The following is an 18,339-nucleotide window of genomic DNA, read 5'->3' on the forward strand; positions in this document are numbered from 1 at the left end:
TTGACCAAGGTAGAATTTGGCCATAATTCAGGTATCGCCTGTGTTATATCATCAATTAATTTAAAAATCAAAGTTTAAAACTATAAAAAGGACTATGAACTGTAATAAATATAAGTAACTGCATGATTCCACACCACACACTTCCACAGCCATCTCACTGACTATTCAAGAGGCAGAGAGAACGCTCCACTCTGCAAGTTCAACTTCACATTTGCCCAGTAACCTTGGTTCTCTACCACCCATCTGAGATGCATAGTTTGGGAGTGTCAATCTCTTATGTTTCTTTGCTCCATGCATAGCTTTCATTCCCTTTGTTGACACTGGACAACAGAGCTGCGGGACTGTCCTTGCTTTCGGCCCCCTTTTCCTCAGTTCTCCTTGGCTTCTGCTCTGTATCAAATGATATTAACTAGACCTTTCCAGAAGAGTTCCTGAAGTTCACAAAATTCTTAGAATTCATGTAGACCTAACTTTCAAAAAAAAAAAGAAAGAAAGAAGGAAAGAGGAAGGGAAGAGAAGGAGGGGGGAACTCAGTACATCAAAACGAAAATTTTATCTTCTCCATTGGTCTCTCAGGTACAGAGGGTTAAGCTGACCATACTTTTGCCTTCAAATAACATAATCAGCGGGTCATTCAAAGTCCCCTCATTTTAGTTATTCATTTTATTCCCTCCTCCCACTTTCTCTCAACTCACCATAGGCAACCATGCTGATGTATGTTTATATGTTTTCTAATGGCTCATGTTTGGTGTGTCTGTATTTTAATTCTGCAAGTAGTGTCGTGTATACATATCATTAATTTCTTAGTCGTTTCTCTTAACACCATGATTCTAAGACCCACACATGCTGCGCTGTGCACCTTTACACTCTTGCTCCTAACTGGCGACCCATTCGCAGGTGTACACTTGAGCCCCCCTCCCTCACAGCAGTGGACACTCAGGTTGCCTTCAATACCCCTTGATGCCACAAGGCTGTGAAGAAAATCCTTGTGCAAGTTTCCTTGAGTATCAGTGTGCAGATTTCTCTGGGACATATACAGGAGTAGAACTGCAGGGTTATTGAGACAATTGTTCACATTGCTAAGAGCTTCTGGCTTCATGGAAAGAATCACAGAAGCATCCGTCAGAGGAGGGATCACCTTCAAAGGGAGTACATTCAAATGGTTATTAACAAATCATGGGCCACGTGAACATTTAAATACAGGAGACAGCAGCTTGAATGCTCAGTAACTGCGCCCACTGCGATGAATCAGAAAGGAATACACAATCCCTCTAAAATAAAAATATAAGTCAGTGGGGAAAACAGTTTGGGATTCACAGAAGCACGTTCTCCACATCACTTCATGAGAATACTTCTGTTGTGAAAAGCTTGGTGCACCTGTCTCACCCCACCTCTCTCCCCATTCCCTGACCCCCAGGCCTCTTTCTTGTCCCAGCCACACCCATAAAGCTACCTCCTGTTTGCTCAGTGCCTCTTTTATGGTAGGAACTCTATTTTCCCTCTCATCACTGCTGCCTTTCCTGCTCTGAAGCGTCAACATCAACTCTACAAAATTTCATCTTGCACCAGGGCTGTTCTGCAGTCACCGGGGACAGCCAGTGTATGATCTACAGCTTCTCTCCCTTCTGTCCAACCTTTGCTCCTTATCCCTCATCCCTACATCGATCAAAAACTCAGGCACCCTCCCTGAGCCACACTGTTCTCCGGGGAGCCACGCTGTGTTCCGTTTTTGGAGGAGGAGGGTGCCTGCTGAGAGGCTGCAGCTTCTGGGCTCCATTTACATGAATAAACAGCTCTGAAAGGTTCAGTTGAAGCTTTTATGTAAACACTCTCCAAAATATGTTCTGCACTGCATTATCCCCAGCAATAAAGATTCTGGAATCAGAATTTGGCAGTCAGTTTTATTGATGTTGCATGGGGTACAGTAGAATACAGCTTTCTCTTCTGGAAATTTATTGACTTGGCAGTGCAGACAGCAATAAAACTGTGTTTTTAATCAGTAAGCCAAGCAGACATGATTGCAGAAGAAATATAGGAAGGAAACATGCCATCATAGGAAGATTTCTCCCCCTACAGTCCCTGTTCTTCTCGGATGCCCTGTTAAATAAGTTTGGGTACTGAAGGAAGTACTTGGTGGGACTGTCTTCAGGGATAAAATCAGAGGAGCAAGTTTGGATTACTTGTTCTAGGTTGTAGCATCTCTAAGAGACAGTTGAGTGAAAGCATTTTTCTGCAATGAAATTTCTTTGCATTAGCCCTAGAGAGGAACTGCTGGTAAGCTGCTTTGCAGGAGGAATGGCAAGGGTGTGACATGCCTCTTCTCAAGAGAAACAAGGTTCCAATTCATGTCCCTTCACCTTGCTCACTGAGAGAGAGTGAGTGACCTGCTATACATCCAAAGGAAATGAAAGCACTATCTCTAAGAGACATCTCCATCCCATGTTCATTGCAGCATTACTCATAATAGCCAAGAATAAGGAAACAGCCTAAAGTCACTTGACAGATGAATGGATGGAGAAAATTTGGTATATATATATATATATATATATATATATATATATACACACACACACACACACACACACACACACACACACGACAGAATATTTTTCAGACATAAAAAGAAGAAAATTTGCCATTTGCAACAACCTGGATGGAAGTGGAGGGCATTATGCTAAGTGAAATAAGCCAGAGAAAGACAAATACTATATGGTATCATTTCTCTGTGGAACCTCGAAAAAAAGCCAATTTCACAGAAATAGAGAATAGAATGGTGGTTGCCAGTGGCTGGGGTAAGGGAAAATGGAGCGATACAGGTCAAAGGGTACAAACCTTCACTTATAAGAAGAATAGGTTCTGAGGATCTAATGTACAGCATGGTGGCTATAGTTAAGAATATGGCATTGTATATTTGAAAGTTGCTGAGTAGATCTTAAGCATCCTTACCACAAAAAAAAAAGTTAACTACTTGAGGTGACAGATGTGTCAATTATCTTGATATTGATAATCATCCCACAATGTAGGTATATATCTAATCATCATGTTGTACACTTTAAATATATACAATTATATTTGTCAATTATCCCTCAATAAAGTTGGGGAAAAAATTTAAAAAGAGAGAGAGTGGGTTAGGAATCATACACTTCAGGCCAGTATTGCACAGTAAAGAACATTTGGAGACTCTCTGCTTGGTCATGTTACCTTGTCCAGGTTACTTAATCTCTTGTGATCAAGTTTCTTCTGCTATCGAAGGGAAATACCCACCTCACACCATTGTTGAGTGGATAAAATAAGGTTACAGGTGGGTGTGCATAGTTCCCACAGCACGTTACAAGCATGTTACAAGTCCCTTCTGGGACTGTAAGACATCTCTCACTGATTTGAATATGCTCATCGTGGTGGAGGTGCTCTCCCCCAGCAGCTAAGCCAGTCTCTGCTGCATAGACACACGAAAAACAAGGCAGCATCTCCCACTTCTATTCTCCATATTCCTGATATTCACGTCCCTCCTGAAATGTCCTGGTCCACTCCCCTCTTCTCTTCCAGTCCTTGAGCCAAATCCTTGAATCACTGTACATGCTTGATAAATACTGGTTGAACATTCATCTACGCCTTGCAGTTGCTTTCTCCTGAGTTATCTTAACCCCAGTTTCCTTTATCATCCTATTCTGGTTTTGCTCTTGCTGAGTAGTCACTCTTTGCTCAACTTTTATGTAACGCGTAACTTTTATCTCAGTTCAAGAACACTCAGATTGTTCTTCTGGATATAAGTAAGTGCCTGAAGGAATCTCTATAGATACTCCCCGCAAATGGCATGAGAGGCCCGCTTGATTGAACCACAGGAGCAAAGTGGTCTGGTTGGGATAATACTAAAATAGGCTGCCTGGGGAAGGTGGTAAAGATCAAAATAGGAACATGTTCTTAGTGACTCTTCCCTTCTCTTGCCTGCCTGGTTTTCAATTGTAATTTCACCATCTATTTCTCCACTCTACCCAAGATAGCTTCTTTTCCATCCTCCCAACAAGCCCGTAAGTCCACTCTAAAACTGTGTGTTAACTATTTACTTGGTGCCAAGCCCTACCCTTTATACAGGTTATCTTGTTTAACCATCATAACAACCCTGTGAAATAGAAATTATTATTTCAATTTTATAGATGAAGAAATTGAAACAGAGGACGTAAATAATATGCTCAGGGTCCTATAGCCAGGTAGTAGGAGAGTGGGGATTTGAACCTGGTTGGGTCTGATCCCAAAGTTCACTATCTTCGAAACAAAATTACACACTCTTTGATAAAGACCAAGAATGAGTCATGGCGCCTCTCTTTATTGATATAAGTTAGAACTTTCAACCTGAATCTAGCTATTTGGAACTCTGTAGTCACACACACACATTTTATTCATGAATTTAAAAGGCACCCAATCTTAAATCTTAAGCTCTTGGCTCTCCTTTTTTCTTTTCTAGATCACTCACCTATCTCCCTATCAAAGTAATCCCATCTCAAGCTTTCAGAGGACTTAATGAGGTCATAAAAATGTAAGTAAGATACTGCATATCAAAAGACATTTATAATTGGAATAAATTTTTCCCTCAGAGAACACATAGTTGAAAGGGGATAATTTTTCTAGGAGAGGAATTGTGTTTAGGAAACCCTAGTATTTTTATCTTTAAAGTACAAATAATACCCAGGGACCTTTGAAGAAAAGGTATGATTTTCAAGAGTTATTAAAATCCAGATAACTAACCTTGCTTCAGTGAACTGAATGTCTTTTGATAAGTGATGATAAATTACTCAAGTAGAAAAGAATATAGATTTCAGTCATAAAAACTCTCCCTCTGCTAGAGCAGCTATTCCCTCCTGTCACATTTTTAGATCACACCTACATAGAAGAAAATGTGTTGAAAGTTTATTGTGCATCAGAAGATTATCTTTGTATCTAAAATATAAGTGTATCACAAAAACACAGTATCTATAGCCATACTGATAAAAGGCATTTATCAAAATTGTAAAGCAGCCTGATAATGCAATGTGATCTCATATTTGTGTTACATGTTAACTTCAATCCTACATCCCTGTGTCAGCTTCTAGGACACAAGATCCCATATGTGGAAAGAGAACTTTCAAAGGAGTCCAGTATTCCAGCATCCTCCTTAATGTTAGTCTGAGTCAAAGGACCTCAGAGGCCATTTAGTTCCCAGAGAGCATCTTAACAATCCTCTGGGCTTTGGAAGCAGATTTGCATCTCTAAAGGAGACGCTGCATCATCAGTCCTAGTTCCTTGGGGAACCTCTGATTGCTTTTTAGGGTATAAGCAAGCAAGGAGGATATTAAAAATAATTCATTAAGAATTAGTGCATATTATAGGAAATACACTGCAGGTTACGTAAATGTCAGTTTGCTTGAGGCTAACCCTTACTCTTCTGCTCTCAAGTTTAAATGTTGAGTTTTGATAGCTTTTAATATATTAAGACCTCCTAGTGAGGAAAGCAGCCACAGTTAAATAAGTGAACCATTAGGGAGGAATAACGAATCAGCCTAGGAACTATCCATCACTGTGCTGTTCATAAAAGACCTTAACTGCCTTAGGCTCAGCCTTCCTGTGGGCTAAAGCTCTCATCAAGCCTGAAGGCTTCAGGGAATGTAAACATTAGATTTTGCGACTTCTTTCTCAGCTGGCAGCAAATGGTAGCTTCTGCTGGGATTTTAGGGTAACACTGACATTACCTACATGCTTGGTGGTGGTAAATATATGGCAAAGTTGGTTCCTTTACTTTTGTGTCTTTTTTTTTTTTTAATCAGTTCATTCACTTATCTATTCATTCATTTATACCCTATGTGCCAGGCTACATGAAGCCACCAGGGATTTAGAAGTGAATAGGACAATACACCTTGTCCTCAATTTGCTAATGAAGTGAAGGAAATGGTCAAATAAACAGACAGTTACAACACAAGAAGGACACTTCGTGTAGGAGTTGACCACTTTGCAATTGCATCAGAACAGGATTTGGGGAAAGGGGTAAAGCGTTAAGAAACAATGCATCCTAACCCAAATTAAAACCTCACTAGAGTGATGGCGTTGAGAACCCAGACATTCTGATCCTGGCCCTGAATCTTCCCATGAGCATTATTTGCCTCTCCTCTCAGAGCTTTAATTCCCAAAACTGTAAAACAAGGGAATCTGACTGGATTTTCCCAAAGGACGTGCCCACTTCTAACAATCTGTGACTCTGAGTCATAAATAAATAAGGAAAAGAACCTGTCGCATCAACAGGGAATACTGAAACTTGCATTTCAACTGCATCTGGGCTGCAGGTGCCCATTGGTGTTCCTAAAGGAGGGGGGCGGGGGGGATGGGCGTGTTAGCACTTTATGATGTGAGGACAACTTAAGGCTTCCCTGTTCTTTTTTAAAAGGACACACTGGAGCCCCCAGTTGTTGGGTTGTACACACAGCTTATTATTATGCAGACACAGTCATTTCTTTCATGTTTCTTCTTCTTCTTTTTTTTTTTTTTTTTCCTCTCTCCCCTAGTGAAATCTCTCAGAGTGATTCCCTGGAAAAGATAGAAGCTAATGCCTTTGACAGCCTCCTCAATTTGTCTGAAATGTAAGCATCAGCTAACAGATAGTTTATTGCTGTACACTATTACCCTCGCTTGCTGGAGCCCACTCAGTATTTGTATTCAAGCATCCACTGCTAGGAATCCAAGAGGAAAAGACCACAGCAATTACTAGGTCTGGGCAGGCACTAAATTCTCTCACTGCAGTGGCCTGAAGGTTGCCATGGTGACAACTGCTTCTCCCTGGGAGCTGTATAAACTCTGGAACATCACAACACAAAGTTGGAAATTAAAATTGACATTGTGGAGTCCTGTCAAGGAGCTCTTACCTTATGGAAGGGAGTGTATGGAGTTCTTGGGGTGGTGGGAAAATTTGGAAAGGAGCTTAGAGATCATGAATTAGTTCACTGGGGACTGTTTGAGCATATTCGTTGGTTTAGTAAATGGTTCTTGGAAACCTACCATGTAAAAGTGTTTGGCATGTGTATGCTGGATTTGTTGTTATTATTGTGATGTCTTTGAACGTAGTCTTAAAAATAATCCTTTCCAAATTATCATTTTCCTCCAATTTACAAAAAAGAGGGGATGGGAGGAGACTGGCTCTATTCAGTTTTCAGATGATAAACCTGTGGCCCAGAGAGGTTAACTGCCTTGTCACACAGCAAGTTAGTGCCAGAGCTGGGGCTAGAAAGCAGGTCATGTGACTCCGAAACCTGACCTTCTACAAACCACATCTGCAAAAGAGTTTCAAAAGTTACGGAAGCGAGAAAGATGTTAGCAACAAACATATTTTGAGCACTTGTGCTTGACCTTTATTTATTCTAGGTTGTGTCATTTAATTCTCACAGCTGCCCTGCAAAGTGGGGTAATTATCTCTTTTGTTCATGGGAAGGAATGGGGGCTCAGAACGGTCAGTAACTTGACCAATGTGGCACCTGAGACAATGGCAGGGCTGGAATTCAACCCCAGCCTATCTTCAAAGCTTGTGTATTCTCCACTATACCACAAGGCCTCCCTATGAATGGTCCAAATAGCAATTATCTAAAGAGAATAATTAATTAATAAGTATGTGGGTGCACATGTCCAACCAAAGGTCAAATGCTACTGGAATACAGAGGAGGGAAAATATAAATCTCCCCCAGGAAATGATGGTGCAACCAGAGAGGTAAGACTAACTCACCAACAGTTACGGGGAAATCCGAAATAATGGGTGTTTTAGTGCAAACGGTATAGTCTGGACTTCGCTGTGAAGTAGAATTTCAAGAGGCGAATGGGGAGCGGGGCAAGGTCATTTCCATTACAGGTGACAGTCCTATCCCAGACCTGGAAATCTGAAATTCTTCAGTTTTAACAGACTTCCCAAGCAATGTTGAAGCAGAGCAGCTTGAGATAAATAAAGCTGTTCGTGAGGCAGAGCAACATTTATTAATAGATAAAGTATCAATTTATCAATACAGAAAGAAAAATAAAGTGCTCTAAGGGAAAGTTTATGGACTTTTCCCAAAGAAGGCCCTGAGACTAGAATGTTAGCTCCCCGCAAGCCCTCTTTGTCTTGTTCACAGCTGTATGTCCAGCACCTAGAACAATGCCTGGCACATGTAGGTGCTCAATAAATGTTTGTTGACTGAATGAATGTATGGATGAGTGGTCAGACCCCAAAAGAGTCTTAAGAAATAAAAGTTCTTTCCATCCTACCCACATAATGTCTTATGTGGCCCATGACTGCTTGACTCAGTTGTTGTAAAAATAATTACAACAAAACGTCACTCACCTCTTAAGAATCAAAGGGACAGAAAGGACGGAAATAGGCACCGAGAGTGGGTTACTTTAGAAGGTAGAATGCACGCTAGACTCAGAGTCAGAAAAACCGAGTTCACCTCCAAGTGCTGCTACTTCTCAGCTCTGTGGCTAGAGACAAGTCATTCAACTTCCTGATTTCATCAACTGGAATAGTCATTGTTAACACTGGTGGAGGCCTTACTGCGATCGCGACACACACATTTACCGCTCAGAAACCACACTACGAGGAAACCAAGCTTTAAGTGACGTATCCAAGGTCATACAATTAGTAAAACCAGCATGTAAAACCAAGCTGACTCCAGAGTCCGTCCACCTAACCAATACACTAGATTTTCTCTACAGAACAAGAGTAATTATCATTTCCTTAGGTGGTTGCTGCATGGGTTAAAAAAGCCAGATGCATGTACTACCTTTTACTGAATCCAAAGTAGACAGAACCCAGTAAATGTGGCTGCTTCCCAAAGTCACTGGGGAACTAGGGGGACGAGCAATAACGCCACTGTGGTATTATGGCTGTACTTCCGTATTTTGCAAAGCCCTGCCTTGTACATTATCTCTACCTATTATGTTACTCACTACCTGCCAACCTGTGAGGTAGGAAGAGTACTATTATTATTCTAATTTTACAGAAGGGAGCATTAGCTCCGGGAAGTTAGGAGGCTTGGCATCATCACACAACCAATTATCTATAGAATGGACAAAAAATCCCCCCAATCCAAGCCCCCGGCCTCTGCCCTGGGCTTTTACAAAGACTGAGTGCCCGTCTGGATAACTGGTCAGTGTGACTGCCAGCACACTACAAAGAAAACCAGTTTGCCTACAAGGACAAGTAGCCAATTTGTTCATTTCTCCTGAGAATGGAACCTCCCATCACCCCCAGTGTGCTGGCTCCGTGGTGGGGCACGACCTAGCTGGCCAGGAGCCCTGGATGTTGGTGCTTCCTCAGGGGGTGCAAGGGAGAATGGAACAGACTGCCAGCTATGATGCTTACACCTATCTCAGCAAGAGGTTGAAAGCAGAACTTCCTGGCAATAGCCAACCCGCTCTCACCATTCCGTTTCTATCCCCAGGGTCCCTGGAGCTCCCCTCAAGCACAGGAAAGTCACTTGATTTTGTTGATGCCACTTTCAGCCAGCATCCTCTGGTGACCATGACCTTGTGCATTGCGAACGAAACACATCAATTAAACTGCTGCCTGTTTCTCCATTTCTCTTTACAGACTGATCCAGAACACTAAAAATCTGGTGTACATCGAGCCCGGAGCATTTACAAATCTCCCCCGCTTAAAATACCTGTGAGGAATTTTCCTTTTTTAAGCGATTGGGGAGGGGGACGTGGGCATCTGATGAAAACCTAAACAATTAAAAGGTTGGAGAGAATTTTTAAACCACATATTTAGCATTATCTGCATGTCTGTCCTCAGCCCTCTGATTAAAATTTAATCAGCATTTCTTATCAGCTACCATGCTGGGTGCTTTCAAATACACGTAAATGGTTCCCAACATTTTCTCCGTCCCAAACATCCAAGAAGAATATCACCCCTTTGCAATGATCTTCAAAGTGATGGTGGGCATGGAACAGGGAGGTCAGGACACTTTCAAAAGGGTAAATCGGCATCTCTAAGGTGAGGTGTTGAGGTAGAGAGAGCATAGGTGAAAGTGGAAGAGGCAACTCTGATTTGATCCCCATCCCTGGTTGAAAATTACTGATCTCCTTTCTCTCATGTGTTCATTCATTCGTTCAGTGAAAACTTTCAAAGCATTACTTTGAGGTAGGCACTGTGCCGTATAAGCGAAATCATTATTTTCTATTTCCCATTAAAACTTATTAAGTCCACTAGTTAGAACTATAAGTACCACTGTAGCCCAGCAGATTCATTGCCTTGCCAGCAAAACCAGAATTCCTGAAACTTGATACAAATCTATAAATTAATCACCATGGATCTTCTCATATATCAAGTAATCACTCATTCACACAGAAAAAAATGAACATTTAACCCTCTAACACAGATGTCCATTCTCTCTTCTTCCTGATGAATTAAATTTCATAAAATCTCTAGAGGATGCAAAGTCCACAACCCCTACCAGCTGAAAAAAAAAAAAAAAGAGGAGAGGCAGACACCTCTCTAGTGTTCCACAACATGCAAGCAGTCCTGCCCTGGGGGATGGGCACGAGTGTAGCTCCTTCGGCAGCTCTAACACTGGATGATGATTCCTAACCCAAGTGTTCTGCTTTTCCAGACCTCCAAGGGGTCTATGGGACACATAAGTATCTGCAGCATCAACTCCTTTGGAAAAACATAAGAAAATCCGAGAACCAAACTTGACCACTGCAGCCCCTTGTTGTCGAAGAATCATTGTCTTTATTAAATAGTATTTCACCCCTAAAAAGCAATATTCCCCCAACCCCGGTACACACTGCAGTCCAAGCCCACACTGCCTTCACCAGCCACAGACAGGGCAAGGATTGTGTGATCTGGGGTAACAGGTAAGGAAGAGAACCAGAGTGAGCCCAGAGAGAAAGATGACTTCCTTTCATTGTCACCAGAGTGCCGGGCAGTTCATTTCAGTTGTCCAGTGTCCATGACTGGTGAATTTAAAACGCGATTGGGGGGAGATCCAGATGCCTGGACTCCATTCTCATTCTTGTGTAATAAAATATCCTTCAGTTTAACCTATCACTGAAGCCTCTCTCCTCTTTGAAGGCTAAATAAAAGGTGGGAGGAAAAGAAGAGGAGTCCTGAGTAGCTCCAATAACCCAAAGAATGTTTAATGATCTCAGTGAGATACAAGGAAGAACTCCCTGAATCGCAAGGTAGCTAAATAAAGGGAGATTGTTAATAATGAGGAAATGGATTTCTCACATGGAGATTAATCCTCCTGAAGTGTTTGAGTTAAAACCTGTTCTAAAGTAGTGAGATGCTTTCTGGAACCATCAAGAGCACGGAATAAACTAGTTAGCAAAAGGAAATGGAACGCAATACAATACAAAAATGCAATTGATGCAATAGTAAAAAGACAGGCTGGAAATATTTACAGATGTAAATGAAAAAGACTTAAAAGTTTAGTCGCATCTCCTAGATCTCTAAGTAGGAGCCATTAGAGTAACTACCCCCACAGTGTTAGGGGCTTTTAAATTCTGATGACCTTCAGCAGCTAGAAGTGTTACTGATAAAGCCAAACTCCATGTTTTTAAATTTAATGTGAAAATAGTATTACAAAGTGCCTTTCTACCGCTTTTATCTTTATTCCTTAATAATGATCACTTTTACTCACTCTGCCCACATTCCCACCCTGCCCCAAACCACAGGAGCATCTGTAACACCGGCATCCGAAAGCTTCCAGATGTTACGAAGATCTTCTCCTCTGAATTTAATTTCATTCTGTAAGTACCAGGCTGATTGCTATGCATAACAGTTTCCTATTTGCATCTGAAATTTGGAAAGTAAATATTTCTCATTTCATTCCTCAAGGGAAATTTGTGATAACTTACACATAACCACGGTACCAGGAAATGCTTTTCAAGGGATGAATAACGAATCCATAACACTGTGAGTAAACTGGCAGATTCACGCCCTCCCATACAGTTCCTGCCATTCCCACTTCTAGCTTGAGGTGGGCTCTTTCTCATCTTTTACCATGTTCCTAACTCTCTGGTGACATTCTTTTTGACTTAAAATGCCAAGGGTGAGAGGAGTTGTGTGGGATGGCAGCTAGGTCACATGTTCACATGACAATCAACCAACCCATTAAGTTCAAAATTAATCAAATGGGCCCTGAGGATTTCCAGTGACCAAATTTCCAACTGATGAAATTATTCACTACATCAGTGGACTGCTTTGAAGCTAAGAAGAGACAGCCTGGGGGGGAGTCGCTGCCCTGGTTAAAAGAGAGCATAGAAATTTCAAGTTTCAACTGAGAAGAGTGAAAGGATATTCTCCAAGTAGGTAGAGTAGTTGATCAATGGACCCTGCTTGCTCGCTCTCTCTCTCTCTCTCTCTCTCTCTCTCTCTCTCATTTTTCACCCTCCCCTTAGAACCTGCTCACTTTGCTTCTGAAGGGACACCATCGATGCCCATTCCCTAAATCCTTTAATACCTGAAAATAATGTCTTTTTATCTGGCAGTCAGTTCTCAGGTTATCAGGCTCACAGGCCTATCCCTTTCACGCTCTTTCCTAAGGCCTTGCTACTAAAAGTATGGTCCATGGACAAGCATCTACAGCATCTTCTGAGAGCTGGTTAGAAATGCAGACTCTCAGGCCCATCCCAGACCTACGGACTCAGAATCTGCATTTTCATAAGATTCCAAGTGATTCACATGCACGTTAAAGTTCAAGGGGCATCATACTAAGATAACCCAACTCATTCTCTTCACTGTACACCTGCCTGGCTTCCTTCCCCTGGGATCCCTGCCGTCTTTACATGGGGCACCTTCCTTTGCCCCACCATTCAGAGGCAGCATCCTGGGTACCATGTCTCATTTATGTCCAAAGCCCAGTGACAAGTGTTCAACCCTGCTCCCCACATCCACATCCTCTCACTCATTCTGCTTTGGTTACAGCCCATGGCAGGATCTGTGATGAGGCCATAAATGAGCTTAAATGTCCTTAAAGAAAGACAGAGCGTGCATTGGGTGACCCTGAGATGAGGAGGTAGTTGTGAAACAAGAGAAGTGACCATCTCAGAGGACTCTCTTCTCTACAGTGGATTCTAGAAATTGGTATCAACGGTACACTGCATTTGAATAGTACTTTTACTTTGTGTAGGTGTAGTTCAACACCTGCAAGTGTCATGTTACAAAGCTGTGGCCAATACAGCATTGACTCAGAGTGTTGCAATCAAAAGAATACAGAGCAGCAACCACAAATAGTTTCAAAATAACTCAAATTCTTAACTTAAAACTCTTGAACACCAGAAACGAGACTAGACCCTAGACAAACTTCTCTACAGTCTTTCTACTCCTCCATTTCCCTCATGTACTGTAGCTCTTCCAGCTGTTTAGAAAGTGTTTCTCACTCACTATTGTATATGGATCTGGAACTACTCATTCATCATGTCCCCTGTCAGAAACAGGGCATTTACAGAGCAAACACTGAGTCGGGAGGTACCTCACGCTTTAGGATTTGGGGTCTTTCCACGTCTTTATTGAGGACACAAAAGACATATAAGATCCATGGCTTTGAGAAGCTCATAATCTCAATGGGGGAAAACATGAAAGAAGGAAAGAATAATACAAGCCACTAGACATTCACTGTGAGTGTGTGGTACACAGAAATGAGAAGTATTGGAGAAGTCCTCTTGGGCTGGAGAATCGGAGAGGCTGCAGACTTGAGTTAGACCTTGTAGAATCAGTAACGTTTGTATGAGTAAAAGTGATAAAAGCAGCTAATATTCATATAGCACTGACACTGTTTTAAAGTACTTTTTTAAACTCATTTTAGTCCCGCAGCAACCCTATGAGGTAGGAACTATCAGCCCCACTTTTAGTTGAGGAAACCAAGGCACTGAGAATTTAAGTAATTTGGCCAAGGTCAAGCTTTAGACTCAGACAGTCTTGGCTCCAGAGTCATGGTCTTACCCATTTTGTGATACCACATACCGAGAAAAGGGGAATGAATATTCCAAGTGGACATGAGCGAAAGCATGGCTGTGGGAAGGAGGAAAATGGGATGAGGCATACTTATTGGGAGTAAACATCCTGCTTAAGGAATGGAAAATACATTTAGATAAATGGCAGGGGTGGAGGAGACACTGGATTGCAGAGGGTTTTAAATGCAGGGATAAGGGGCTAAAGGCTTAGAAATAACCCTGAAAAAGTATTGAGAAGAAACCACTCAGTAGAGTAGACTTTAATTCAAAGATCACAAATATCCAGTACTCCCTTTGATTTTCACCTAAATCTAAAAATAAGCAGGAACCAATAGGTACTCCTCCCAGATACATGCACAGCAATGGGGGTGGAGTGGAATAAGAATGAAAGAGCGGAAGATGTGGAAGAGGACCAATAAGAAAATGAATGTTGAGATAACCCATAGGGGCCTATGAGCTCACAAGACGGGGCCACCCCACCGACGCCAAGGGACAACTAGAGATTTCTTCTCACACATCACATTTCAGCATTGGTACACGAGAGCTGCACAGTGGTTTTATTAGGGGCCATTAACTTATTTTCGTTATGATTTTAAGAAGAACAGTGCCTACCGGCAGGGCATCACTGCCCCACCTCTGAAGTTAATGAGGACTGCAGCTCCATCCCTCCCAGAGAGCGTGCATTGGGAGCGTGCATTGGCATCGTGCCTCCAGCGCCTCCTCACGCTTGGCCCTTCGTCTGGAAGGAAGCGATTAGTCATTTGCTTGGCACCTGTTCTCAGCTGAATGGGCCCGTCTGTAAGTGAAGGGCCATGTGGAGCACCCCGTTGGAAAAGGGTATTACATTCAAAGAGGAAAGCCTTATTTCCTGAGCTATAAAGTTCAACTCTCTAATTAGAAAATAATGAAAGCAAGCCTTCTCTTTTCATTATTAGTAGTATTTGAGATTTTGGTTTTCATGGAACCTTTCCTGTCCTCCCTCCACCCAGATCTTTACCAACTGTGAGCTCATTTAATGAAAACAAAACACTGCACTTGATGCTCGAGAAGCTCAGTGGGGCTAATGCTAAAGCTATGCGTTATGCTGTTAGGTCCCTTCCTAGCCAGTTTGGCTTTTCATTAAATCCCCTCAGGAGGCTACCTTGAAATGTTCCCCCCTGAATGCGCAGGGTCTGGCTGCACCACCTTTCAAATATCCTAGATGACTTATCACACCAGTCTCAAAAAGGAGTCAACCTTGATTCACGTCTGAACTCCACACAGAGAAGGAAAGATCACAGCAATTAATTCTCTAAGACCCTTCGGAGAAGGGTGACCTGGCAAAGGAAGACAAGACTCCGAGCTACACCTGTGACGAGCCGCAGTGGAGAGGCTATTGGGCGCTGAAGGAGAAAGCCTGGCTTCCAGTCCTGGCTCTGAGTCTAACCAGCCTTAGTCGAGTCACACCACGGCAACAGGCCTCTGCCTCTGTCTCTCCAGTGGGATTATTAATACCTCCTTGTGCAAATTCAATTACATTGTGTCAGCTACACTGTGCCACCACTTAAAAGCTCATATTCAGGAAGCCAGTTATTTCAGACCATCATGAAAACATCGTGTGTCATCGTCTCTTTATAAACATTTTTTATTTTGAAAATTTTAACCGACAAATGGAATCCATTTGTCTTTCCACTGACAAGTGGAAAGAACTGCACGATGAGTAGCCCTGTACACCTTACCGAGTTTCACCTACTATTAACAGCTTACCACACCCACTCCATCTCTAGATAGCTAAGTACATACAACACATTTCCCTCTTGCCAAACCATCCAGAAGAAGTCTATAGGCATCATGACACTTCCTACCTAAATTCTTCAGCATGTATCTCCTTAAACAGAAACATTCTACATTACAACACCGTTACACCTAAGAAAATCAGCATGGATTTAATGACATCATCCAACCTACAGTCTATATTCAAATGAAAATGTCTTTTATAGATGTTTTTAAAGTCAGAATTCAAAGTTTATACACTGCATTTTTACTGTTATGTGCCTTTGTCCTCCCAACCTTACCTCCCATCCCCCCCTCCTGAGAACTGCGCCCCTGCCTTCCTCTGTTCTGTATGACACTAATTCCTTTGAGGGCCCAGGCCAGTTGTCTGGACTCATCTGACTGCATTGTCCTGATTAGATTCAGGTCAACATTTCTGCAAGAATACTGCAAAGGGGAGGTTATACGTCTCCCACTGCATCAAACCAGGAGGCCCATTGTGTCATGTTGTGCCACTCCTTGGCCATCTGGTTAAGGTGGTGATTGCCAGACCTCTTCATTGTAAGGGCACATTTTTCCCTTTGTCATAAATAAGTAAACTATTGTGGGATACTCTGAGTTCATGTGACTATCGAGTTGGCCAACAGCCTTTCACCCAATGGTTTCAGCATCTGTTCATTATTGAGTTATTATATAGAGAGCTACAAAATGATAGTTTTAAACTTATCACTCCTCTACATTTACCAGCCAGCCCTCTTCTGTATAAAAGAGGTTTGCTTCTTTTTCCTTTTCCTCTCTTTCTCTCTTGCTCTCTCTTTTTTTCTAAATTCTTTATTGGAGTATAATTGCTTTACAATGGTGTGTTAGTTTCTGCTTTATAACAAAGTGAATCAGCTATACATATACATATATCCCCATATCCCCTCCCTCTTGTGTCTCCCTCCCACCCTCCCTATCCCACCCCTCTAGGTGGTCACAAAGTACTGAGCTGATCTCCCTGTGCTATGCGGCTGCTTCCCACTAGCTATCTATTTAATATTTGGTAGTATATATAAGTCCATGCCACTCTCTCACTTCGTCCCAGCTTACCCCGTCCCCTCCCTCTGTCCTCAAGTCCATTCTCTATGTCTGTGTCTTTATTCCTGTCCTACCCCTAGGTTCTTCAGAAGCATTTTTTTTTTAGATTCCATATATATGTGTTAGCATGCGGTATTTTCTCTTTCTGACTTGCTTCACTCTGTATGACAGTCTCTAGGTCCATCCACCTCACTACAAATAACGCAATTTCGTTTATTTTTATGGCTGAGTAATATTCCATTGTATATATGTGCCACATCTTCTTTATCCATTCATCTGTCGATGGACACTTAGGTTGCTTCCATGTCTTGGCTATTGTAAATAGTGCTGCAATGAACATTGTGGTACATGACTCTTTTTGAATTATGGTTTTCTCAGGGTGTATGCCCAGTAGTGGGATTGCTGGGTTGTATGGTAGTTCTATTCTTAGTTTTTTAAGGAACCTCCATACTGTTCTCCATAGTGTCTTGCTCTCTTTTTAAGCATCACTATGAACCAGGGATTTTTCTAAAACTTTATTCAATATATTATACTGCATTGCTGTCATCATGATTTTAGATACCTGTCACCTTTTTATTGTTGCATGTGGTAAGTTGACATGAACTTGGCTGTGGTGGAGGGAAACAGAAAAAAACACAGTACTGCTGAAAAGCAAGAGGCATGCTCATATCAGAGAGAGGAATCCCTTGCTATAGAGACTGTGAGCCCCACAGAAATGGGGGAATTCTGATGAACATCCAAAAGTAGGGTCATGGCAGCATATAGTAGTGACCAGAGACAGTTACCCATACAATGACTGCCAGGGTATCCACTAGAGAAGTGTCTTCATACATGAGGAATCATTCAGATATAAAAGGACTTCAGCAAAGTACTGCATGAAGAAAGCGGTGATGGATAGGATAGGATCCCTCTGCTTTAGGATGGTGTTTATATAGTCATTTGATAAAAATTTGCTTATAGATATACTACCACGCGGCATATTTTCTAAACTAGTATGCTTTCCCCTTCAGTAACAAATATTCCTAATTCTGCAAGGTCTGACTCAAGTCTCAGCTCCACCATGCAGCCTCTCTGACTTCTCCAACCCAGGAGGACTTCTCCAAGACTTCTCATTTCTGTGTACCACACGTGCTCACAAGGAATGTCTACTGGCTTGTATTATTCTTTCATTACTTCATGTTTTCACCTATTGAGATTATGAGCCTCTCAAGGACATGGATCTTATATGTCTTCTGTGTCCTCAGCAAAGACATGGGAAGACCCCAGATCCTAAGGCGTGAGGTACCTCCCCATTCAATGGGGTCACTTTGTGAGACCCCAAGGATCTGTAAACCTAAATTAGGCTTTCTTCTTTGAAATCATCCAAAAACTAGGTGGCTACATGATCAAGTGGGAACTATGGCAGAATGTCTAAGACTGCTAATATAACCCCAGAAACGCTTTTAAAGCCCCAGGAATATTTGGAGTTTGCTACAAGGCAGTATTCAGAATTAGAGTGTCATATGTGATTGAGTTCTAAAGCCCGAATCTTATTTTGAATAAAAAGGTGCTATTCTCTCTGTT

General features: G+C 42.0%; 1 protein-coding gene across 1 annotated transcript in view; it reads left to right on the plus strand.

Moving 5' to 3' along the window:
- LHCGR (luteinizing hormone/choriogonadotropin receptor) overlaps nt 1-18,339 on the plus strand; it is a 67,074-nt gene that overhangs the window by 14,591 nt on the left and 34,144 nt on the right. Inside the window, exons 2-6 of the mRNA XM_019942536.3 lie at nt 4,463-4,534; nt 6,531-6,605; nt 9,578-9,652; nt 11,668-11,742; nt 11,831-11,908. Coding sequence (XP_019798095.2) covers nt 4,463-4,534; nt 6,531-6,605; nt 9,578-9,652; nt 11,668-11,742; nt 11,831-11,908 — 375 coding nt within the window. The remainder of the gene's footprint in view (nt 1-4,462; nt 4,535-6,530; nt 6,606-9,577; nt 9,653-11,667; nt 11,743-11,830; nt 11,909-18,339) is intronic.

The sequence above is a fragment of the Tursiops truncatus genome, chromosome 14 (genome assembly GCF_011762595.2).
Source record: "Tursiops truncatus isolate mTurTru1 chromosome 14, mTurTru1.mat.Y, whole genome shotgun sequence".
In the NCBI taxonomy this organism is placed as follows: Eukaryota; Metazoa; Chordata; class Mammalia; order Artiodactyla; family Delphinidae; genus Tursiops; species Tursiops truncatus.